General features: G+C 51.7%; 3 protein-coding genes and 1 long non-coding RNA gene across 10 annotated transcripts in view; 2 read left to right on the top strand and 2 right to left on the bottom strand.

The window, feature by feature from the left end:
- Positions 1 to 119: 119 nt before the first annotated feature.
- Positions 120 to 11337, bottom strand: PERCC1 (proline and glutamate rich with coiled coil 1). Of its 3 annotated transcripts, none has more exons than XM_084764212.1 (2): positions 11287 to 11337; positions 120 to 1557 (listed from the first exon to the last, which is right to left on the bottom strand). In XM_084764212.1, the coding sequence occupies exon 2, from the start codon at positions 1505 to 1507 to the stop codon at positions 704 to 706; it is 804 nt and encodes a 267-aa protein (XP_084620338.1). In that variant the 5' UTR covers positions 1508 to 1557; positions 11287 to 11337; the 3' UTR covers positions 120 to 703. The 3 variants fall into 3 exon arrangements, with proteins under 3 accessions (XP_084620338.1, XP_084620337.1, XP_084620336.1); XM_084764211.1 differs by lacking the exon at positions 11287 to 11337 and adding an exon at positions 4996 to 5116; XM_084764210.1 differs by lacking the exon at positions 11287 to 11337 and adding an exon at positions 3154 to 3409.
- Positions 11310 to 12316, top strand: UQCC4 (ubiquinol-cytochrome c reductase complex assembly factor 4). The gene is made up of 2 exons (XM_084764221.1): positions 11310 to 11418; positions 11498 to 12316. Exons 1-2 carry the CDS (start codon positions 11387 to 11389, stop codon positions 11874 to 11876), a joined length of 411 nt encoding a protein of 136 aa, XP_084620347.1. The 5' UTR covers positions 11310 to 11386; the 3' UTR covers positions 11877 to 12316.
- On the bottom strand, positions 12132 to 13957 carry LOC311587436. The gene is made up of 2 exons (XR_014775862.1): positions 13723 to 13957; positions 12132 to 13547 (listed from the first exon to the last, which is right to left on the bottom strand). It is a non-coding gene; the product is annotated as an uncharacterized lncRNA (long non-coding RNA).
- A 1433-nt stretch (positions 13958 to 15390) lies between these two features.
- Positions 15391 to 24935, top strand: part of UNKL (unk like zinc finger) — a 45066-nt gene continuing 35521 nt past the window's right edge. For 3 of the 5 annotated variants that reach the window (XR_014775860.1, XM_084764193.1, XM_084764192.1), the window contains exons 1-2: positions 15391 to 15773; positions 16713 to 16922. Coding sequence is in view for 2 of the 5 variants with exons in the window: in XM_084764193.1 (XP_084620319.1) it covers positions 15697 to 15773; positions 16713 to 16922 (287 nt within the window). In the remaining 3 variants the exon portion in view is untranslated. The remainder of the gene's footprint in view (positions 15774 to 16712; positions 16923 to 24935) is intronic. The other 2 variants (XM_084764194.1, XM_084764195.1) reach the window with 2 other exon arrangements.

Here is a 24935-nt window from a genome sequence, read left to right as displayed (position 1 = left end):
TGAGGACAAATGTAAAGAGCGAGGACACGGGGCTTCACAGATCAACCCCTGCCTGGCTGCCCACTAACACTGAAGTGCCCCCAAGGAAGCCACTTGTGGACAAGAATCTAAGAGTAAACATCTATGTTCCTTTGTGTGGTCAGGCAGTGGCCCTTTTCTAGCCTCTAGAGAAAACCTGGAATCTGTATGCGGCTCCCCGTCCTGCTATCAGTCTGCCTGAGGAGACAACACAGAGACTCTGGCCCTAATAAGAGTGACAGTGGGGAGGGCTGGCCTGGTTTGGTTCCTAACCCAGCTGCTCTTTGCCACTGACCTGAATCTTGGGGCTGGCCTGGTAAAGAATGGGTCTTTCCCGAGGGACAAGAGTGTGCAAGTACCTCACAGTTCCTGCCTGAGTTCCATCCATTTCCTATGGGCAGAGTTCTGAGGCCTGCTCTGTATAATGGGGACCTCTAAGAGCTGGTGGCCACGTGTGGCCAGGTCTGGCTAATCTTTTGCTCTCTCCCTGCTCTCAGGACTGGTGGCAGCAGTTCCGGGCTCAGGATAAGCTCAGATTCTCTCAGGCCTGCTCTCCTCCTGAGGGAGAGCCAACTGTGTGGCTACTTAGATAGACCCACTAGGACAGGGCCTGGGCTACAGAAGGGAAATGCTGGGCGCCTTAGAAAGGGCCACTGCTGCCGCAGCACACGCCTGACCCACCTACTCACAAGACCTCAGCTAGCTGTGTCCCCTCCAGGGCTTGGGTGCCTCCACCCTGCAGCTCAGAGCCACCCTCGGCAGACCAGCTGGCCAGCAGATCACTAAAATCCGGTGTGCCCGGATGCAGTAGGCCTAGTGGGTTAGGCACAGGCTCCTTCCAGAAGGATGGAGGCAATTTCCTTTGGGTCATGGGCGTAATGTGACTGTACTTGCGCTCTAGCCTTAGTCTTCGGCAAGCTGACACCCTGGGCCTGGAGAACTGCCAAAGCCCATAGTCAAAGAGCTCAGCCAGGGGACCTAGTGGTGGCGCCCTGTCCCCTCTGTGGCCCTCAGACTCCCCAGGAAAAGGCACCCTGATCTCAGCAGCATCCTCATCCCCTGGGGGCCCATCCTGGGCCAGGCACACCAGGTCAGCATAGTATAGATCCCGTGCAGAGCACCTGGCTGGTTGGCTGTCAGCATAGATGTCTTGAGCACCTGGGTCTTGCCCTGTATCCTTGCGTCCAAAGTACCTCTGGATGTCGCTGCTGATGAGCTCTGAGAAGCGCAGCAGCTGCATTGGGGTCTCAGGGCTGTTGGGACCCTGGGGGGCCACTCCTGAGCTCTGGGAGTCTGGGCTGCAGCCATGTGGACCCTCACCTTGCAACTCTTGGTCTCTCTCTCCCTCTTCTTCCTCTTCCTCTTCCTCTTCCTCCTCCTCTTCCTCTTCAGAAGTTTCTGGAGCCTCTAGGTCTGTGGGCAGGAAGGACTGGTGTGATGGTAGGGACAGTTGGAAGTCACAGACAGACCGTATCACACCAGCAGCCATCTTGTTTGGGTCTCTAAGATTCTGGGGATCCCTGGAGCAGCAGACATAAGCTAGGGGGGAAGTAAGATCACAGTTTAGCAAGTAGAGCTGGCAGCGCCCACTGGACAGCCTGACTGTATGGCCCCGAAAAGGCTGCCTCAGCTCTTTCCTCTCTAGATCCGTAGGCCACCCAAGTTCAGAGAGGGCCTGGCTTATCCGAGAGATGTACAGGATGGATCCTCTCATGTAGGGTGGAGCCATCATGGGCCAGGGGAACCAGATGGTACCACTACAGCCATCACACTTGTGATCACTCAGGCCACAGAGTAGGTAGGAGGCGATGTCCCAGAGACCAGTACTAACCACACAGGCAGGGACAGGCACTGCACAAGAATTCTGTCCTGTCCCAACCTGGATCACCGTGGTCACAGGCCCAAAACCTGCCTTGACAGGCCCAGGAGCCTGGCAGATGTTATGAGGGGCTTCAGGGGCCATGGCAGCCAAAAAGCCCAGCCCGACCTGGTTTCTACCTAGCAACAGTTACAGCTTGGGTGCTCTTTTTAAGGAGGTGCAGTTGTTGGGGGGTTGGATCTGGGTTTTGGTTTTGGTTGATTTGGTTTTCTTTGAGATAGGGTCTCTCTAGATAGTCCCGGCTGTCCTGGAACTTGCTATGCAAACTAGACTGGTCTCCAACTCAGAGGTCTGCCCACTCCTGCCTCTAGAGTGCTGGGTTAAAGGCATGTGCCACCATTTTTGGTAGGGATTCTTGTTTTTTTAAGAGTCTTGTTTTTAAGATTCTTGTTTTTAAAGCCAAGCTGGGCATGGTGGCACACGCCTTTAATCTCAGCACTGAGGAGGCAGAGGCGGGTGGATCTCTGTGAGTTCGAGGCCAGCCTGATTCTAAGAGTGAGTTCCAGGACAGGCAAGGCTACACAGAGAAACTGTCTAGAAAAACGAGAGAGGGGGAGTGGGAGGAAGAGGGAGACAGACAGACAGACAGACTTGGAGCCTAGACTGGCCTTGAACTGTATTGGTCTTGCCTTAGCCTCCTGAATGCAGTGATGACAGGCATGGGCCACCACACGCAGCTAGCCCTGGGTTTAACTTGATAGCTGATCACAATGTGAGGATACCTGAGTGCCCCACCCAGACCTCCTGCCAAGGGCTGGAGGGACAGATGAAAGATTCCTCAGAGGAGTGGACACCAAAGATTGCTGTGCGGGTCCAGAAGGGCCCAAGGACAACTACTGAGCCTGAGAAAGGGTGGCAGTGAGAGTAATGTGGCTCTTCTGGCTAGCGACCCTGCAATGGCTCTAGAGCCACCAGGCTCCATCACAGAGAAAGAGGAGCACAACTATCCAGCTAGGCATATCAAAAGACAATCTCTCTCTCTGAGAGGCTCGAGTATTGAGTGGCCTCCTGGTCAGATCTCCTCCCTGCTACCCCAAAACCCTGAGTTTGGGAAGCAGAGGCTGGCCACTTCAGTGTCCTACATTGTTGGATTCCTCTGTCCAGGAGGTGTCTGGTGGTCCTGACCCTCGCCTTTGAGAACGACTGTTGGTGTAGAGCTCAATGCAGGCATATTTCCAGTGAGAGGGAGCCCCATCCCCATCCCCCAGTGGTGTGGCCACCCCAAAAGACTCCAGCCCACTCACCCAGGCCCCTACCTGACTGGGACTGCAGCGCTCACTCAGCGGGCCCACCTCCACCCGGGCGCAAGCATTTATAGCTGGGCTCCACAACTGCCCGAGGCTGGCAAATATTTGGCAACGGCATTGTCATCGCAGACTGGGCAAACAGAGCCCGTTTGTTTTAGCGCCCAGCAACCAGAGCCCCGAGGGGGGAGTGCCCGCAGACTGCCTCACCTGCACGAAGCCTGCCGGGGGACCATGGAGTGTTTGCCTCTGGCCCAGCTGGCCCACACCCTGGACCCGAGAACCCTTATCTGTGCTGCTGATTGGGGCCCCATCCAAGCCTTGTCAAATAGGCGGAAAATTAAATTTCATGCTATTTTGAGTTCTGGAGTACGCCTCTCCAGAGGACATCCTGCCTGCAATGCATTTTATAAGCCATGCTCTGTAGCAACAGGACCTGCAGCCAGGGAGGGGACTGAGGCTGTGCAACCACTCACCAGGTCCAGGGTGGGAGCTAATCCCTGCAGCCCTTGGAACCTCTTCAGAGCCCCTCCAGCCTCTGGGCCTCTGTGCAGCTGAGCTTAACTATAGCCATGACAACCAGCCAGCTATACTTGTAGTCTTGACTGCTGTCCTGAGCATCCTTGGTAGGGTGGGGACAAGGCACCTCCTTTCCAGGTTGGAAGCCCTCTGGATGTACCTACACACCTAAGTGGAGTTGGGGGGGGGGCTCCAGTGCTTGCCTGTCTCCCCTCTAGTTCTCCTGAGGCCCTCTGCCTTTCTGGTCATGTAGCTTCTTCTGGCTTCCTTAATCACTAAATTGCTGATCCAGAATTGGATGCTTTTAGAACAAAAGGAATTTCTTCTCTGTCCTCCTGGAGGCCAGAGTCCAAATGAGATGTCAACAGGGCTAGTTCCTTCTGGGTAGCTGAGATCCTGGGACTGCCAGCCGCTTGGTGTTCCTTGTCCTAAAACCTGTCAGTACATCACTGTGTCATCATTACTCAGGCTTCTCCCCCCACCCCCACTTTTTTTTAACCTTAGGACAGGGTCTTGATATGAAGCCTACACTGGCCTCAAACCAGTGGCTGAGCACTGGGATTGCAGGCCTGTACAACCATGCTTGTCTGGGAACTCTCACAAGGATGTTCACCTTTAGATTTAGGGCCACCTCACTCCCAGCACATCCTCCATTTCGTCACATCTACAAAGACTTTTTCCAAATTCACATTCTGTGGTTTGGGGTGCATGTGCGATTAGTGGATTCTAACTGAGCCAGGTACCTACAGGAAGAATGTGGCCCCTAGAGCACTCAGGTGTCCTTAAGTAACCCAAGGTGACTTCAAATGCTAGCAGTTACCGCTTGCTGCTGCTAATTCTTTCTTTCTTTCCTTTCTTCCTTCCTTCCTTTGTTTTTTGTTTGTTTGTTTTGTTTTGTTTTTCAAGACAGGGTTTCTCTATGTAGCCTTGACTGTCCTAGACTTAGTTTGTAGACTAGGCTGGCTTCAAACTCATAGGAATCCGCTTGTCTCTGCCTCCTGAGTGCTGGGATTAAAGGCGTGCATCACCACCGCCCGGCTCTTTCTTGGTTTTCAAGACAGGGTTTCTCTATGTAGCCTTGAGTGCCCTGGACTCACTTTGTAGGCCAGGCTGGCCTCAAACCTCACAAAGATCTACCTGTCTCTGCCTCCCCGAGTACTGGGATTACAGGGGTACACTACCATGCCCGGCTTGCTGGGGGCTAGTTCTAAGGACAGGAAAAGGCTTCTCCCTGTGTGGCTTTCACTATCTTAGGCCCAAAAACATTGCTGATTTGTCTCAAATTCCAGCTCTTCACCAGGCCAGAGGGTTAAGAGGGATGTGGGTACCACTTACCTTCCTTGGTTCTTTCCTTGTTCCAGGCACCATCGCTACATTAGGCAAGGGCAGCACCTTGATTTCAAGGCAGTGAAACCCTCTTGGGGGCCCTAACCTCCAGCCTGTAGTTTGTCGCCTGACATTCTGGCCTTCAGCATTTTCCTGCCCCCCCCCAGACCATTCTTGGTGGCTTCAGTCAGTTTGTGGCTCCTGAAGGGTAGGAGGGAAAGGCAACCAACCCTGAAGATACTTCACACCTGGTCACAGAGACTGGACCCCCACCCAGCGCAGGAAATCCGTAGGGAAATGAAACATTACGTCCTAAGGATGAGGACCTCTCAGGGCTAGTCTGAATTGCGGTGTACTGAGATTGACAGACCTTTGAGCATGCCCAAAGCTCAAGGTTAGAGCCCCAACGCCACATATGGGCATGGTGGCACTGCCTATAATCCCAGCATTGAAAGGTGGAGGCAGGAGATTCAGGAGTTCAAAGGTCATCCTTAGCAAGAGCCAGGCCACACTAGGCTACATGAGACCCTGTGGCAAAACACCCAGTAGGCAAGGCTGGCACCCTGGGTATGAATGTCTGGAAAGCTGCGCACATCTAAGGTGGGTTGGACACCTGGAGCTGAGCCCTGGAGAAGGGCAGCCTGGGGCAGGTCACGTGCAGGCCCAACAGGACACAGGAAGGCACGGGGAAGGTAATGGCACAGCTGCTGCTAGTTCTGACCTTTTCTGTCTCTTCTTAAGCAGGAAACTCATGTCCCCAGGGGATACCGGATGTGACTTCTGCCATGGAATGAAGTGGGCCTGGCTAGGCCTGGTTCTGAGGATCCATTCTGCTGCTGACCCTATAGTCAGGCCATGTTAGACTCCAGGATCCAAAACCACTTGGCAGTCTTGGCTGTAGACTGCACTGCTTCAGTCTCAGTCACCCACCGGAAGCCCAAACCTGCAGCAGGACCGCGCGCGCGTGTGTGCGGGCGGGTGTGTGTGTGTGTGTGTGTGTGTGTGTGTGTGTGTGTGTGTGTGTTTGCGGTTGCTCCAAGCTGAAGCCACATCACCCTCTACTGCTGCACGTGAGAAGGAAAAGGTGGCCCAAGAAAGGGATGGAACTAGGTGGATGCTTTAATACCGACAGGTGGGCCTGGGGTCTACAGGTGCACCCTGCACCTGTCTGGGCAGGCAGGGAAGGGGTAGCCAGGGCCCCAGGGAGCTCGATCAAGTACCCAGAAGGGCATGTGGGTTGTGGCCTGCATGCCACCCTGGCCGGCACTGGAAATGGGAGGACACACTGAGGCTGTGGGTGCCACCAGCTCACTTGGTCAAGCCTTGGGCTTTCTGGACCTCAGGCTGGGTGCTTCAGGAGGAGGAAATGAGACACAGTTCTGCCATGAAGGTGATCCCACCAATGTTTGACCAAGTACTGGGCTTTGGAAGAGCTGGGTATGAGGCAGTGGATTTGGATGGAGCAGCTGAGGCAGGCAGTGTGTCTCAGCAGAGGCGACAGTCTGGAAAGACTCGGCCAGTGCAAAGGAATTAGAACCCCTGAGGTCATTACAGTCACTGGGCAGAGGTGGGAGGTCAGAGACAGAGGCTAGAAGATGCTCTGTTGCTGGCTTTGAAGAGGGAGGAAAGGGCCACGAGTGAGGGATCCTGGGACTTTCAGAAGCTGGGAAATGCAAGGGATCCCGTTGTCTCTGCTGCCTCTGGAACGTCATCTGTTGCCTCCATTTCAGGGCCAGTCTTTGGAATCCTACCTGAGCTACACAGCGGACATACTAAGCATTTGGCACAACAGGAAAGCCATGGTGAGAGTTGTGGCTCAAGATGGGGCTGGGTGGGTTTGTAGGACCCTGTGGCTGGCTGTGAAACATACACAGTCCCCCGGCATGGGGAGCCCTCCTACCAATGTCCTGGTTGAGATCATGCTTAGGTGAGGCCAAGAACTCCAGAGCCAAAAGCTGGGTGTGGCGATACATGGTTGTAATCTTAGCTCTAAGGAGGCAGAGACAGAAGATCTGACTAACCTACCCTTCCTGACTAGTGAGGGAATGCCAGAAATAAAAAGGTCAGGTTGGGTGTGCTGCTGCATGCCTTTAATTCCAGAACTTGGAGGCAAAGCCAAACAGATCACTGAGTTCATGGCCAGCCTGGTCTACATAGTGAGTTCCAAGATGGCCACAGCTACACAGAGAGACCCTGTCTCAAAAAGCCAAAAATAAAATAAACAAGAAGGCAGACAACACCTGAAAAACCACACCTGAAGTTATACACACACATTCACAAGCACCCTTCCCCACATACATGCATGCTCCACTACACATGCACCCTAACACACAATCATACATACACATATACAAGCACACAAGCAAGGAAACCAAAGAACACCAGAGCCTCGGCTATTTCCTATGTGTGGAGAGACCCTCTCCTGCAGAAGGAAGGCGTAGGAGGTCACGCCCCAGGGCTGTCCCCTCCCCACAGCTTGGGTTTTACCAGAACACCCCACACCTTCTTTCCTCCCTTGTCTAACGCAGGCATCTGGATAGTGGGACTAGACTAGGACAGCTTTCGGCCCTGAACTGACCAAGTGCAGAAATGCCCACTTGTACTGGCTGAGAGAAAGCTGTCCACTGACAACTTGTCTTAAAAGGCCTTGTCCTGGAGTAATTCTGAGGCTCTTCACTGCCTGGCAAGAGTTGATGGGGAGGCTGGGCGTGGTGGCGCACGCCTTTAATCCCAGCACTCAGGAAGCAGAGGCAGGTGGATCTCTGTGAGTTCGAGGCCAGCCTGGTCTACAAAGCGAATTTCAGGAGAGAGACAATGGAGAAAACCACCAGCTAGGATGGAAATTTCTAAAATGGGAAAAACCGAGAGCAGATGGTTGTCTGGGAAGAGAACCCTACGAAGGGCCTGTGGGGCCAGCATGGAGACGGGAGGTCTGAGGGAGGAAGCTAGAAAAGGTGCTGCTGTGTAAGTCCAAGCAGAAGGGGCAGACTGAGAGTGCCAATGAGGGGAGATCTGGAGCCCTAGAGGGCGTGGTTAGGGAGCCATCCCCCCTTTCCATCCCTGCTGAGTTGTGAGCTGTGTTCAGGGCAGGCCAGGTGTCCTCAAACTAGAGGTTGAACTCTAGCTTTTGTGCTTGGTAAGGCTCAGGGTCTCAGGGTCTCAGTGGGGAGACACATGTTCCTAGGATGGTTCCCTCATATGTGTAGTTGGCAGCTAGTGGGTGGACAGGTCAGGAGGAGCCCCTGTCACCCCAGCCTAATCATCTGCCATTTGGGGACCCTGGAGGCAGCTTGGAGTGAACCATATGCCCTAGCATCTGCTCCTAACTGGGCTAGGCTTTGGGTTGGGCCCAGCAAAGCTCTCTGCCCACTGTCCCTTGCCCCCGCTCGCCCCCACTCAATGTCCAGGCCCCAGACCCTGGGAGAGCGGGACTCTGCCCTTGCAGGTGCTCCCAGGCACCTGGTATCTATCTTCCTGGGAAAATCAATAGCTCCAATATGTCAACTCTTAAGTGGAGCTACAATAAATTACCCTGCCATTAAGCACACTGACGGCTGCCGCCTCTGCCTCCCATTAGTGAGACATTAGGCTTCCTGTGAAATTTCTGTGTGCTTTGCAGTAATGAGAGCTGAGGTGTTGGTTATGTCCCTGAGGGGTGGGGCAGTGGCTCGGCATACAGTATGGTGGCACATCACACTGCGGAGTTTCTGCTGGAGGGCTGTTTCTTCTCCAGCTTCTGGGCCAGGCTCCTGGAGCGGAACCTGCCAGGAAAAGTGGTTACTTCAAAGAAGTTCATTAAGGACCAAGTGGCCAAGGAAAGGGTCCAAGGACACAGGGCTTTGCCCTGGACCAGATGCTGCCAGGAGCAGGATGATGTGAAGGTGGTGACTGTAGCAGTAGCTGGGTTCTGTGACTGAGCACCATAAACTTGGTGACAGGCTGGGAATGGTGGTGCACACCTTTAATCTCAGCATTCTGGGAGGCAGAGGCAGGCGGAAAAACCAGAGGGAGGGATTTACTCTTCATGGTCTGGAGGCCTGAATTTTTAAAGTGCTCCTTGCTATAGTTTGGGGGAGAATTTTTTAAAAAAAAGTTTATTTATTATGTATACAGATCTCATTACAGATGGTTGTGAGCCAACATGTGCCTGCAGGGATTTGAACTCATGACCTTTGGAAGAGCAGTCAGTGCTCCTAACCTCTGAGCCATCTCTCCAGCCCAGTTTGGGGTAGATTATTGCTGGTTTTTCTGTTTCTGTAGCAGGGGTGGGGGAGGTGGTTCTTAGCTGCTGTTTCCTATTGTCTTGTGGCTCTCCTATTGCTAGGTGCCTTGCCTTCTTTTTTGAAACGCCCTCCTGGCTTTGAATTTACCCCATATTCTGACCAGTATGATGTCAATGTAACCCGTGTCATTTGAAAGACCAAAGTGCCACTCTTGCTTCCAGGGGTGGAAACACTGTTCACTCCAGTACAGCGATGCCAGGCCCAGGAAGATACAGAATTCCCATGTTCCATATGGGCAAGCTGAGGCTCAAGGGACTAAACTGTCCCTGTGGTGTCTCATTTCTTTGGGGTGCATGTGTGTAGCTTCCACGTGGAAAGGTGTGTGGAGAGTAGAGGTGGTGCTCCTCAGGAGCCACTCGGCTTGTTTCTGAGATAGACTCTTACTGGCTCCACAGATCCCCTTCTCTGCCCACCCCCTGCCCCCAGAGCCGGGGTTACAAACATGTGCCACTACAGAGAGCTTTCTATGTGGCTTGTAAGGATCAAATCAGGTCCTCATGCTTGCGCGGTGAGCACTTTACAGATTGAGCCATCTGTCTCCCCAGCCCTAAGATGACTTTTTCTGCCTCTGATCTGAGACAGTCATTCAGACTGAGATGGGCTCACTGGTCATTTTCAGAGGCTAGCCCACCCCAGGGTAAAACTCCAACTCCACCTCCTTGTGCTGGTCCCGTGGACTGTTGTGGGCAGCTTGTGCCTGGCTTCCTTATAGTGTCCCATCCAGGAAGCCAGGCTCCCTTCACATCTTAGGGTCTCTTGAGCTCCACCTCCTTCTGGAAGCTCCCCTGGCTTGCACATTACCTATAGTTGAGGCCCTGGGGTGATTTGAGGTCCTTGCCAAGAGAGTGGTGTGGCAGTGTGGGGTTCTATGATGGAACAGGTGGGGGCAGGACCCAGGGAGGAGGACCTGGGTAGACAGGTGCCTCTGTTGACACAGCAGCTCTTAGGCAGGGTCCTGGGTTGGGCCTCTCAGTGTGGGGAGGATTCACAGGTGTTGCTGGGCTCCAACATCTCTAGCACTGCTCCCGCTCTGACCCAGTGACAGTGCCTCGGGCCAGAACACTGAGCGTGAGGCACGGGAGAACCACATACTCCGGGTCGCCAGGAGGCTCTCCATGGTGGTCCACAGGGATTTCCCAGGACCCTCTTTTGCCCACAAAGCAGTAAGGAGCCCAAAGCTACGGGCACCTTCAAATGACAGACTCAGGGTGCTGCCCTTGCTCAAGGGAGACCTTGAGCAAAAACAAAACCAGATCACAAGGTTCCCAGCCTTCCTTACTTGGCTAGAAAAAAACAAGTGACTTTGTAGGCTGTTGAGATTAGAAGCTTGCCTTGGCCCGATTCTGAAGATGCACTGAGCTTCAGTCAGCTTCCAGCTCAAAACGCCGGGCACACACAGGTGAGGTGTGTGTGTGGTGTAATTCCAGAATTGCTTCCCTGTCAGGTGGTAGGCTGTGCGAGGTCTGGACAGCCTGTGGTCTACACAGAGCCATTCCCGTTCTTCCAGAAGGCGAACGGATCCTGGGGACCTGGGACAATCTAGGTGGACGTGATGTTCCTACATGCCTTTTCGAGGGGACTGCTGGGCCGGGAGCTTCTCACCTCCAGGCCTGAGGGCATGGCTGACTGAGATGGACGCAGCTGGCAGTTGAGACACTGGCCAAGCAGGAGGCTAAGAGCCCTGGTGGGAACTAAGAATGGAAGATGCACTCCTGGAGAGCAGGGACCAAGTACCTCCCCGGACGATGGTCCGGAAAGAAGGTAGAAGATGCCAAGGGTTCTCAAGTCTATGGGCATCGCGAGCATCAGACTGAATACCCCCAGGCCAAGCTCTTTCGAGAGTCGAGTCGGCTTCGCTTACTCGCTGCGCCGGCTCAAGCCTCCACGGTGGGACTGAAAACTACACAAACCCTAAGGTGCCGGGCCATCAAGGCGGGACCCAAGGCGGAAGAGGTAGCGGAGGGGCGGGGGGGCAGGGGCGGCGATTGCGCCATTTCCGTTGCGCCGCTAGACTCACGTTTTGTAGTCGTGAAATGGGACGTGAAGCTTGGCTTCCGGTATTGTGCGACGGAAGTGACGAAAGCGCGGCGCGCCACAGCGTGCGGGTCGAGGTCGCTATGCACAATGTCCTGTGTTCACGGGCTGTGGGGTGAGAGGTGTGAGGTGCAGGTGGGCGAGGGCGGGAGGCGGCCATGGCGGCGTGACGCTTACTGCTGTCTCTCTTCCAGAGCGGTCCGGGCTCTGCGGCTCGCGGGCTGGGCTTCGCGAAGCCTGCATCCGCCGCCCGGTGGCCGATCTCCAGCCCAGCCTGCAGACAGGGCAGAGGAGGAGGAAGACCCCAACCTCCCGACGCAGTTTTCCTCCAGCAAAGCTGTCCCAGTCCGCTGGACGGTGGAGCATTCCCTGGGGAAACAGCAGCAGCGGCCTTGGTGGAAAGTGCTGCCGTTCACCCTGGCCCTTGTGGTTCTGATCATGTGGTGCTATCTGAGGGAGGAGGACAGCATGGACCAGTGGTTGAGGCAGGTGTTGGGAGAGGAGGACGAGGAGGAGCCGGATGGTCATCCAGAGGAGCCTGAAGCTCCGGCTCGCTACGGGGCTAGAACGTGACAGGGCGCCTGCTGAGGAGGGAAATAAGCAGCGTCCTTTTGTTTCGTTGTCGAATTTGGGGATTTCTGACTTGGTTCTGCGCGTCCCTTCGATGCTTAAAGGACTTGGATGGCACTGAGACGCGAGAACACAGCACAAAATTGGAGGCTCGAAATCTGATCTTTGCCGGACACCTATGCCCAGTGATTACGTCCAAAGACCTCTCGAGGTTCATAGAACAGGTTGTGGGTGCACCGTGTGCGGTAGAGTTTGTCATTGTACAGCCTAATTATGTTTCCAGAGTTGTTCTGGTGGAAGTGTTTTGCTTCCTGAGACAGAATAACTGCAGAGGTGTAATGAACCATGCTGTGTACATCAGTTGAAGCTGATTTTAAATACTAACAAATGGAAAATACATTTGGTAAAGTCTAATGAACAATTCTCCCCTCCTTTTGCACCAAGTGGGTTTTTGTTTGTTTGCTTGCTTGCTTTTTTGAGATACAGTCAACAAGCCTTGCCTCAAACTCAAGAGACCAAATTGCCTTGCTTCCACCCCCACAACCCCCAATGATGGGATTAAATGTCCTTTGGCATCTTCCCTCCACCCCCAGACAGGGTTTCTCTGTGTAGCCTTGGCTGTCCTAGACTTGCTTTGTAGACCAGGCTGGCCTCGAACTCACAGCGATCTGCCTGCCTCTGCCTCCTGAGTGTGCGCCACCACGCTTGGCCTGGCATCCTGTTTTTAAAGATAGTAAATTTCTAGGCCAAGCAGCCAACTACTTCTTCCTGCTCCTCCTCCTCCTCCCTTCTTTCTTCTTCCTGCCAGGCTGATAACTTCTCCCCAGTGATGGAGGTAGCAGAACTCACCTACATCACAGCAGAGCAAAAGGAGAACTTTGGCTATTTGGGACAGTGGGAACACTTACTACATATGTGATGTTTTTCTTCTTTTTTGTTTATCTGTGTAGTCCTTGCTATCCTGGACCTCTGGCTGTAGACCAGGGTAGCCTGGAACTTAGAGATCTATATGCCTATGCTTCCTGGGTGCTGGGATTATAAGCATGTGCCAGACTGTAACATTTGTTTGTTTGTTTTGTTTTATTTTGTGGAGTGCCAGAGCGGTTACTTCTATGTTTAGTTTTGTGCCATGCTTGTTTTATTTCCCATGGTGCTCAGCCTGATGACTTCTTTGGGTGAACAGTGGTTAGGGAGGACCTGCAAATAGGAGATAGCACAGGTAACTGCTGCATTTTCAAGATGATAGATCAACTTTTGGGCAGAAAGAAATGGTTAAATAAAACCTGTTCTTTCAAGGGAGAAGTTGTTACCTAATAGATGCTTAAAAATTAGATTTTATTTTATTTTTGTTCTTTTTTGAGACAGGGTTTCTTTGTAGCCCTGGCTAGCCTGGACTCACTTTGTAGACCAGGATGGCCTTGAACTTACACAGGTCCACTTGCTTCTGCCTCCCTAGTGCTAAGGTCCCTAGTGCTAGGATTACAGGCCCCATGCCTGGCCTAGGTTTATTTTTATGTGTAATATATAAATATATATGTGCATCACATGCATGCCTGGTGCCTATGCAGGTAGGAAGAGGGTGTCAGATTCCCTGGAACTGGAGTTATGAATGGCTGTGAGCCACCATCTGAGTGCTGGGAACTGAAGTTGGGTCCTCTGGAAACGGAGCCATTACTCTTTTTTTTTTTTTTTTTTTTTTTGAGACAGAGTCTCTCTGTGTAGCCTTGGCTGTCCTGGACTCACTTTGTAGACCAGGCTGGCCTCAAACTCACAGCGATCCACCTGCCTCTGCCTCCTGAGTGCTGGGATTAAAGGCGTGCACCACCACGCCCGGCCCCGGAGCCATTACTCTTAAAACACTATGAGCTGTCTCTCCATCTCCAACAGCCACTTTCTGTAAGTTCTTAAAAATGGGAAGTCTCACCAGGCAGTGGTGGTGCAATCCTAGCCCAGCACTCAGGGAGGCAGTCAGGTGGATCTCGGAGTTCGAGGCCAGTCTGGTCTACAGAGAGAGTTCCAGGACTGCCTGGGCTGTTGCACAGAGAAACCCTGTCTCGGGAGGCGGGGGAAGGATGTGTGTGTGTGTGTGTGTGTGTGTGTGTGTGTGTGTAGTGTTGAACTATCCCTCCCCCTTAAAAAAGTTAGCTACTACCAGAGAAAAACCTGGGGTTTTTTTGTTGTTGTTTTTGTTTGTTTGTTTGTTGTTGTTTAGTCCGAGCCCTGGAGTAACAGCTTCAACAAAAAAGACCCTTCTAGTCTTTATGCAGGTGTCACAAGTGATGTCTACAAACCGTTACACACATCTTTCGATGGATGATGAGCAAGTCGAGACACCTGTGCTTACGTCCACATTAACGTTTCTCCCATCTCACCCTGCTGAGCTAAGCTTTCCTGCTAGCTCTCCATAGCTCCTTACAGCGCCAGCTCTGCTGTCTTCGGCAGTCTTCTGTTTTGTGTCACTCCTGCTGGAGTTTGGGGGTTGACCCAGTTTTCATTTCCCACTCAGCAGTCTTTGAGAAGTATTTACTTATAACTCTGTAAATTTCCCACTGTCCTTCCCTGCTTCATTCCTCTATTTGATCTACTTTGGAAAGACAATGTTCCTGGCTTTTCTTTTTTAAGACAAGGTGTCCTATAGCCGGGGGCTAGCTGAGAACTCACAAGGCTTCTGTGTGTAACAGCCCTGGCTGTCGTGGACTCACAAACAGTTAATTTCAGTTGGGCATGGTGGCACACACCTGTAATCCCAAGCAAATGCAGGTGGATCTCTTGAGGTCAAGGCCAGCCTGGTCTACTAAGAGTCTCAGTCTTGAAAAACCGAAAGAAAAAAAAAAGTTAATTTCAGAGTTTGTGGGCTGGGGATACTGCTCATGCTAGCATGCACATGGCTCTGAGATCTACGTTTAACACCCCCCCCCCCAAAAAAAAAACCCCTCCCAAAAGTTTCAAACAAATTGTCTACAAAATGTCATATGAGGAAGCCTATCATCCTACCATTAAGTGGTAATTTTAAAGCATTGCTTATATACATGGACCATGTTATCTTTGTTCATATTCTAGTCGGTGTTCCTGAAAATGGGACAGACTTCCTGTAAACAGGAGATCACTGCTTTTCAGTCTTTGAGAATTCCTGTGGCCTTACAGCTTGCTGCTCAAGCCTTTTCCTTCAGAAGCTCGCTGTCAGCTGAGGAGCTGTGGTCACGTTTTGCATTTACGATGGTTCACACCACAAAGTTACACACTAGTGAATGCTAGCCCTGGGTTCTCCCTAGTTAATACTAGCACCTCTTGAGCCCCGCCCCCCACGTGTTCCGCACCCAGTGGATCCCGCTCACTCTGATTTCTGACTACATCCTTTATCCTATGGGCTCCTCTGGCAGCCTTTTTTACTCTTTATTTTAAAAAGCGGCTCAACAGAGAATCCACACTCGGTCCATCTTCAAATTCACAAATTCAATAAAGGGGCGACCACCACCACAGTCTAATTACAGACCTTTTCCAGCTGAAAGAAACCTGTGTCCAACAGTAGCCCTCGCATCCCAACACCGGCTCGCGGCTCTGAACCCAGAGGCTCACACCGGGACTCTACACCAACGGGCGTGTCCCGCTTTGCGCCTATAACTTGGTGCCGTGGGGGGGCCGGCAGATTCTGCGCGTCGCCTCCGCCGCACAGCGCGCGTGGGCGAGGGGTCGACGGGGGCGTGGCCGGCACGGCGTGCCGGGAGGTGTGGCCGGCGCGGCGGGGGGCGCAGGGGGCTCGGTGCGGGGGGAGATCCGGGGGCGCCCGGCGCGGCGCATGCGCGCTGCATTGTTTTGACTGAAAATGCCGTCGGTTTCGAAAGCGGCGGCGGCGGCGCTGAGCGGGTCCCCCCCGCAGACCGAGAAACCAACCCACTACAGGTCAGTGCCTGGGCTGCGGTCCGTGGCCTTCTGGGCGCAGCGGCGCATGGGTGCGGCCCGCGCGCGCCCCGGGCCCGGGTGTCGCCGCTGAGGGTGCGCCCCGCCCGCGCCCCCGCCGCCAGCCCTCGCGGGTCACGCCGTCCTGGCGCGGGCCGCCGCCTAAGCTGGAGTGGCGGCGCCCAGGGTCTTCCGTGGCCCCGGGCCTCGGGGCTGGGCTTGCTCTCGGGCTCCGGCGACCCGGCGCGCCAGACCGGAGTCTTGGGAACAGCGCCTGCGTTTAGGGCTCAGGGCCGCGCCTGGGCTGGAGATGGACGCGTAGCCATCCGGACGCGGGCAGTGGCCGCCTGAGGTTGAGAGGAGGTGCCCGGGGTCTGGGATGGCCTCTGGGTTTGGGGGCGGTGCCGCCCCTCGATTCGGCTGGACGCCGGGGCTGTGAGCTTGGGGGGTCGTTTCTGCGGCGCAGGAGAGGGGTTGCGCCTGGTGTGGGTGGGTGGCGCTTGCGGTCCATCTGGAACCGGTGAAGGCAGTGGAGCGGGAGTCGGAGAGACCCGGACTCAGGATTGAGAGATGGCGCCTGGGGTCAGGGACTGGAAGGGGGCGGAGAATGGAGTCTAGTTGTACAGAGTTCTCTGGGGTCTGAGTTGGGGGTAGAACGCTAGGAGGAAGTCTATGCCTGTGTCGGGGACTCTTATCTGGGGACTGGGGAAGTGGTATTGGGGGGGGGTCAGGGAACGGAGAGTGTGTCTAGCTGTCTGGAGTTGTCTGGTCTCTGAATTGGGGAATGGCACCCAGGGTGCTTCAGAAAGGGGAGGCTTCCGTGCCATGGTAGTCAGATGGACTTGGGGTGGGGGGGCTTCGCGCCTGGGACCCTGCCCCTCCGCGTCCCAGGGGCCTCCAGCCGGTGGCGGCTGCGGCCCGCAACGCTGTTTGTCTTTTTAGGTATCTAAAGGAGTTTAGGACAGAGCAGTGCTCCCTGTTTTTGCAGCATAAGTGCAGCCAGCACAGGCCGTTCACCTGTTTCCATTGGCATTTCCTAAATCAGCGCCGGCGCAGACCGCTCCGACGGCGCGATGGCACTTTCAACTACAGCCCGGACGTATACTGCTCCAAGTACGATGAGGCCACCGGCCTGTGTCCCGACGGCGACGAGTAAGTGGGGTTCCGGTGGGTGGCTGCCGGCCTCCTCCCAGGACAGGCGTTGACTTTCTAGTCAACAGGTTTTTGTGAGGATTCTGGTTTTTGTTTTGAGGCAGGGTGACTCTTATGTAGCTCGGGCTGTCCTGGAACACACTATGTAGACCAGACTGGCCTCGAACTCACAGAGATACCTGTCTGGGCTTCCTCAGTGTGCTGGGATTAAAGGTATATGCCACTGTGCTGGTCTCCTTAGTTCTTTTTAACACCTGCTACCTGTAGAAGGGAACCTCAGTTTTACTGTCCAGGGATCAGGAGAGACAGAGACAGAGTGTGTGTGTGTGTGTGTGTGTATATGTGTGTGTGTGTGTGTGTAAAAGGGGTTCCGTGTTGGTAGGCTATGTATGTACATTGTAGGATAAAATCTTTGGTAATTCAAACTGATGCTGATTCACCTAACCCAACACTCTACTTTAAAATTGGCCTATGTTTTGCACTACCTGATTTAAAACATACCTGATTTAAAACAATTTTGTGTTACCAATTACTTTTCAGTCTAGTACTTGCTCACATGTAAGTGTGGAATGTTTCCTTGCTGCTTATCTGTGGGGTTATTTATTTTTTGTTTTGTTTTGTTTGTTTTTCAAGACAGGGTTTCTCAGTGTAACCCTATCTGTCCTGGACTCACTTTGTAGACCAGGCTGGCCTCAAACTCACAGAGATGTACCTGCCTCTGCCTCCTGAGTGCTGGGATTACAGGGGTGCACCACCCTTTTATTATTAATAGTGTCCTGGATGTGGAATGGCACTGGTGGCCTTGCACATATGCACATACTCTACCACTGAGACACACTCCTAGCTCATTTGCTTCTGAAAAAAATGAAAATAGTAGGGAAGTTGTTTTATTTGCACATTGTCGTTTATGTAACACGTTCACATTTTAATAAGTCAAGGTTTTGTTTGGGTTGGTTTATATTTTACAAGTTTCCTAATGGTGTTATGAACAGATGTCTTTATTTGTGTGCATGCGTGTGCATGCGTGTGCTTGTGTGTGCAGGTGCAGGGTGTCTTTGGGTGCTCATATTCTTTTTGTTTTGTTTTGTTTTTCGAGACAGGGTCTCTCTGTGTAGCCTTGGATGTCCTGGACTCGCTTTGTAGACCAGGCTGGCCTCAAAAAAAAAAGTGATTTGCCTACCTCTGCCTCCCGAGTGCTGGGATTAAAGGCGTGTGCCACCACTGCCTGGGAGGTGCTTATATTCTTATGTTCTTAGAGTTCATTGGTTAACCTCATGTGTTGCTCCTAACCTATTTTAAAATAGGGTCTCTAACAGGCCTGGAGCTGGTCGAGTAGGCCAGGTGGCCTGGCGTGCCAGCAAGCGCCAGGATCACCTGTCTCTACTCCTAGCACTGGGATTACACGTGTGTATCGCTGTGGCCAGGTTTTTGTTTTTGTTTTTATGAGGGTTCTGGAGATCAAACTCAGGTCTCTGCTCTCAAGGCAAGTCTCTTTACTGGCTGAAGTATCTCTCTAGCCTCAAATGTCTTCATTTTGAAATGTGAAGACAGAGAAAGTCCAAGTTAGACTTCGTGTCCAGAGGGAGGTGGAGCATAGCATCAGGAGGTGTTAAGGTTTTCCTTTGGGCAGTTTGGGGATCCAGGGGGTAGTTGCTTCCTGCCCAGAGGGGAGGTAGCAGTCTTCCCCACCTCCTCCTTTCCCCCATGACAGGGTTTCTCTGTGTAGCCCTGGCTGTCCTGGAACTCACTCTGTAGACCAGGCTGGCCTCAAACTCACAGAGATCTGCCTGCTTCTGCTTCTGGAGTGCAGTAGTCTCTGTCTTGAAGGCCTGGTCTCTTGACACTTTGGAGGGATCTGGTACCTGTGAAATTGTCATAATAGTCATACAAAATTGTGGTGCTGGTTGGTTTGTTTGTTTGTTTTTAATGGGGGAAGTGTAGGTATTTTCATATATATGTTACTAGGGAGAGAAGCCCTCTTCCACTTGGGTTTCTCTGTGTAGCCCTGGCTGTCCTGGAATAATTCACTCTGTAGACCAGGCTGGCCTCAAGCTTGGAGCTTCACCTGCCTCTGCCTCCCAAGTGCTGGCATTAAGGGCATAAGCCACCACTGCCTGATATATATATATATATATATATAAGAATTTTCTGTATAGTATAGGCTGACCTTCAACTCTGACCCTCCTGCCTCATCCTCCTATAGGTCTTATCACATTGTGCCCTTCCTTTATTTTTCTTTTCTTTCTTTCTTTCTTTCTTTTTTTTTTTGTTCTCTTATTTGCATTGGTGTTTTGCCGGCATGTGTGTCTGTGTGAGGGTGTCAAATCCCATGGAACTGGAGCTGCAGACTGTAATGAAAGTTTCGGTTTCTTTGTAAACTCAAGTTATGTAAGTATGTTTTTGTTTTAATCCCAAGCGTAGGATTTTAGTTTGGGCTTTAGTATGTCCACAGCTGATAATTGCCTCCTGTGGGCGTGGTCTTCACCAGTTGGTCACATCCTGCCTCACGTGGCACTGAGAGGGGTGTAGTCTAGGATTCTGAGGGATATGAATATGAGAGCCTGGAGAGAGTAAGTGTGGTAAATGGTGTGTAGCAGTTTGGAGAGACCAGAGATGGATGGTATGGGAACTGTCATGCAGACAGTGTGGTGTTCTTAACCACTGAGCCATCTTTCCAGGCCCATCTTTGTTTGTTTTTTTTTTTCTTTTTTCTCCTCCCCCCCCCCCCCATGTGTGTCTTTGTGTGCACGCAGCTGCATAGGTACACATGTGGAGGTCAAAGGACAACTAGAGAGAGTCTATTCTCTTTTTTCACAGTGTGGTTTTTGGAATTGATCTTAGGTCATTAGGCTTAGCTGCAATGCTTTCACTTGATGAGCCCCCCTCTCTGGTCTGTGGCCTTTCCTTTATAAAGATGCATTTTTGTTAAGATGATGTTTTTGTGCGCTGTATAAAGATTGTCTTTGTATATTCAAATGCTGAGATCTGATACAGGCCAGACTTTGGTATTGTTACTCTTATGGCTGCACCATATTTTGTAAGCACTCCTAACACCTTCTGCTTGGTTTATAAAAAGTTGAAAGCCAGTACCTGAGGCAGGAGAGGATAAGACGGACATCTGGACAGAGAGAGGAACTCTAGGAAATAATCAAAGGCATGAGATTCACCAGTCAGAATCAGAGAGGAAGAAACAGGTGCCACCACGTGGCAGATGTAGATTTTATAAGTGATGAACTTAAGTTATAAGCTAGTTGGGAACAAGCCTAAGCTAAGGCCAAGCTTTCATAAGTAATAGAAGGTCTCTGGGTCAAGCTAGGTGCCAGTGCACACACTTGTAATCCCAGTACTCAGGGAGGCAGAGGCAGGTGGATCTCTGTGAGTTTGAGGCCAGCCTGGTCTACAAAGCAGGTCTAGGACAGCCAAGGCTACACAGAGAAACCGTGTCTTAGAAAAAAAATTTTTTTTTCTGTGCCATTAATTGGGAGCTAGTGGTTCAAGAAAACCCCATTAAACATCCCACTCTGTCAAACATGGAGAAACTTTCTAAGACCTTTTTTCCTTTATTTTTCAGAAATTCTGAGGCCAGGGAGTTTGGTTTAGGTTTTGGGTTTGGTTTGGTTTTTAGAGACAGGCCTTAGGTGGCCTGAACTCACTTTGTAGACCAGGCTGGCCTCGAACTCACAGTGATCTGCCTGCCTGTGCCTCCCTGAGTGCTGAGATTACAGGCGTGCACCACTGCACTCTTATAAATGCTAACCACTCACTGTTTTTATTTTTGTTTTTGTTTCGAGAGCAGGATTTCTCTGTGTAGCCCTGGCTGTCCTGAAATTCAGGTTGTAGAACAGGCTGGCTTCGAACTTAGAGATCCGCCTGCCTCTGCCTCCCGAGTACTAGGATTAAAGGTGTGCGCCACCACTGCCCAGCTTGTATTATTAATTTTTAATAGTGTATGTGTGTGTGTGTGTGTATTCTTGCACATATGTGTATGTATGTGTATGTGTGGGTATGGCTATGTGCCCATGAGTGTTCAGGTGCCCACAAAGACCAGAGATGCCTGGAACTCGATGGTTGTGAGTTATCCAGTATGAATTCTGGAAAGCTCAACTTGGATCCTCTGTAAAAGCAGTGCATGCTCTTAATTGCTGAGCCGTCTCTCCAGCCCCTGACAGCAGGGTTTTTAGTGGATATAGAGCTGCTGTTAATGTAGCTTGAGGGCCCCACATATAAATAGTGGAGCCTGCTGAGCTTCAGTTACAGTGTTGTTCTAGAGCCAGCAATATGGCTCAGTGGGTAAAAGCACTTGGCTGCCAAGCTTGATGACTTAAATTTTATTCCTGGGAGTCACAGAATGGAAGGAGAAAACTCTTACAAATTATCCTCTGACTCCTGTTCATGTGCGTTGGCACATGGCATGCTTGCACATGTACTAAATCCATATAATATGTACGTACATATAGATATATATTAGACATAATCTTTATGTAGTCTTAGCTACTCTGGAGCTCACTATGCAGACCAGGCTGGCTTTGAACTCACAGAGCTCCCTCTTCTGCCTCCTGAGTGCTAGGATTAAAGGCGTACAACCACTTGTGGTATTTAATCTACCAAAGCTGTGCTGCTTACATCCTCTTGAACTGACCCCTTTGAATATGTCCTTAGAAGACAGCTGACTGTCTGGCTAAGACCTGGGCTCAGTTCCTGCTTTTCCATGATCTCTTGGTTACCTTGGAGCCACTGCTCCCTGAGCTTGGAGCAGGAGTACAGGAGTCAGCCTTGGCTGACCTGGTCCCAGAGCATGGCCTGAGGAGATCTCCTAGTGTTCACCAGTGATCATTTTGATTTGTAAAAAGAAAGCATGTCTTGGGCCGAAGGATTGGCTCAGTGGTTAAGAGCACTTGCTCTCCCAGACGACCTGGGCTCAGCTCCCAGCATCCATAGCAGCTCACGACCTACCTAGGACTCCAGGTCCTGGCAATCTTGACACTCCTCTGAAGTCTGCAGGTGCCAGGTGCACACACATATTACACACATAAACATGCAGGCAAGACACTCATACACATACAATAAAATGAACCTAAAAAGAACAAAACAAAACAAAAACGCCTTGGGCAGTTTGCAGTTCTGAAACCTGGTGTTGGGAGTCTGTCACTGCTGGGCATCCACAGGGTGTCCGTTCTCACAAGAGTGAAGTGTGCTGTGACCTTTGGGTGTCCCTCCTTAGCTGTGCGCAAATGGTAATGAACCACGTGCATGGGGGCTGGAGAGATGGTTTAGACGTTAAGAGCACTGTCTGTTCTTCCAGAGGTCCTGAGTTCAACTCCTAGCAACCACATGGTGACTAACAAGCATCTATAATGTGATCTGATGCCCTCTTCTGGCATGCAGGCGTACATGTAGACAGAACACTGTATACATAATAAATAAATAGATCTCTTTAAAAAAAAAAAAAAAAAAGAACCACGTGCACTTGTTAGACGTGTTAGCTAACTCAGGCTTAGGAGGGAGAGGGAGCAGTTTATCATTAGGAAAACTGAATGGGGCTTATCCAGATGCCTGCCTGCTGCTCAGTTTGTGTTCTGTGTGCATGTGTGCTTCGTCTTCGGAAAGGTTTTTGTTGGGATGATTTGCCCTCCAGGAGGCGGTCAGCAGGCTGCCTCTATTGGGAATCTCTGCTTAGTAATTACTGAGAAGGACCTCCTCATTGCTCCAATGGCTGGAGCTTTTCCTATTGAATTGCATATTCTGGTTCATGCAGGGTTGCCATGGAAACTGTAAGTTGGCTAGTACCTTCCAGAGCAATGGCGGTGGGGCTTTCCCTTCACTTCAGGGTCTTGAAATTCTTTATTTTTGGCATAGTACTATCAAACAATTAATAAACATTTATTCATTATAGTGCTGGAGTTAGAACCCAGGTCATCAGGAAAGCTAGACTTTACCTCTGAGCCACATGCCCAGGCCCACAAATCCATTAGTTTAAAACAGCACCATTTCTAGCCAGTGTGTGGTAAAATGAGCATCCAGTTAGTCTTGCTGCTGGCTGGGCCCATCCCTGGGCTTCGGGCGTGTTGCAGGAGGGTGGGCACCTCTAGACGGGCAGCTCTGCCGGCGTGTCTCCGTAGCCCTCTTCCGTCCCTGACCTCACTGAGCACCTTCCTCCATTCCCTCTTGTCATCTCTCCCTGTAGAGTCCTCCTACTTGTCCCGTGTGGACATGCACACCTCGGGAAAGCTTGCTGTCAAAGTCTTATCATTAAGATGCCTGCTACACTCTGTCCTGGTTGGTGGGTGTCTTACTTAGGGTTTCATTGCTGTGAAGAGACACCATGGTCACAACAGCTCTTATAAAGGGACACATTTAACTGGGGCTGCCTTACAGTTTCAGGGGTTCAGCTGTTGTCATGGCAGGAAACCTGGCAGCGTGCAGGCAGACATGGTGCTGGAGAAGGAGACTGTATGTAGCTTGAGCAGCATGGGAGACCTCAAAGCCTGCCCCCCACAGTGACACACTTCCTCCAGCAAGGCCACACCTCCCAACAGCGCCTCTCCCTATGTACCTTTGGGGGCCAGTTACATTTAAACCACCACAGTGGGTGTGCCGCCTCCTCCTGTGACCCCCATCCAGCCTGTCCTTTGGTAACTACTACTACCAAACACTTCACTGAGGCTTGTCTCCCGTCCTGGCTGACAGCTTGCCTTCTGTTCTGGTGTGCATTATCTTTTTCCAGCATTGGCCTTGATTGGTCACTCTGGGTCATGTGTGGTGGGCCTGGCCCCCACTGCAATTGGCCTTTAGGCTTCACGTGACCCGCTTAGGTTGCCCGGCTCACCAGCTAGAGATGGATTTATCTTCCAAGCCCACTACGAAGCATCTAGGGCAGGTGATGTGGGCTTGCAGTCCACCTGCTGTGACCTCCAACACAGGTGCCCCTGGGGTTGCAAGCAGAGTCAGTTGCTGTCTGTCTGTCTGTCTGTCTGTCTGTCTGTGTCCTGGCTCCTCACCCCACCCCACCCCAGTTTCCTCGAGGCAGGGTCTTACTATGTGTCTTTGACTTCAAACTCAGAGATCTGCTTATCCTATCTCTCTGCTTCTGAAGCACTTGGATGCAAGTCATGTGCCACCACGCTCAGTACCTCTCTTCGAGGTAGTTTCTGGGGAGAAAAATGGGACTGGCACGCAGGACAGGAGTTCCCATTCTGATGTGAGGCCAGGTGTGGGGCCTCCGTGGGATCAGGTGCACATCACTTTGGTAAGTCAGGTGCTTTGAGTATGGCTTCCTGAACTATGGCAGGCTCCTTCTAGGGAGCCAGGAGCATGGCCCTATCTCCCCCTACACACACCCCCACACTGCGTGTCGACTGTTGTCTGACTGGGGCACTGTCCCTGCTGCTGTAACTGGCCAAAAGCTTCAATTTGTCTTGTTTATACTAAAAAACCGGACTCGTTAATTTTTTTACAAAAAAATATTATTATGTGTACAGTGCTCTGCCTGCATGTACACCTGCAGTCCAGAAGAGGGCATCAGATCACATTATAGATGGCTGTGAGCCACCATGTGGTTGCTGGGAATTGAACTCAGAACCTCTAGAAAAGCAGTCAGTGCTCTTAACATCTGAGCCATCTCTCCAGCCCTTGTTCGTCTATTGCTAAGACTTAGAGCCTCATGCCTTTGTTCCGATGGCTGTGGTGTGTATCACATAATTCTTATATACTATGCCGTGTGGAAAGACCCTTTCGAAGTGTTTCATATCTAGACTTGTGGGAGACTAATTGATGGTGCACATCTTTAATCCCAGCATTCGGGAGCTAAAGGAAGGCAGATATCTCTGTGAGTTCGAGGCCAGCCTAACAAAGTCCAGGACAGCCAAGCCTACGTAGTGAGACCCTGTCTCAAAATAAATAAATAAGTAAATAAATAAATAAATAAATAAATGCCTGCCTGCGAGGCCTAGGTAAGTGAAAGCTGAACTGTAGGATGGGTGCGCACTGCCAGGCCTTTGCCGCGAATAGAAGCAA

The sequence above is a fragment of the Acomys minous genome (genome assembly GCF_964271855.1).
Source record: "Acomys minous genome assembly, chromosome: 16".
Lineage (NCBI taxonomy): Eukaryota > Metazoa > Chordata > Mammalia > Rodentia > Muridae > Acomys > Acomys minous.
This window is presented reverse-complemented; position numbering and strand designations above follow the sequence as displayed.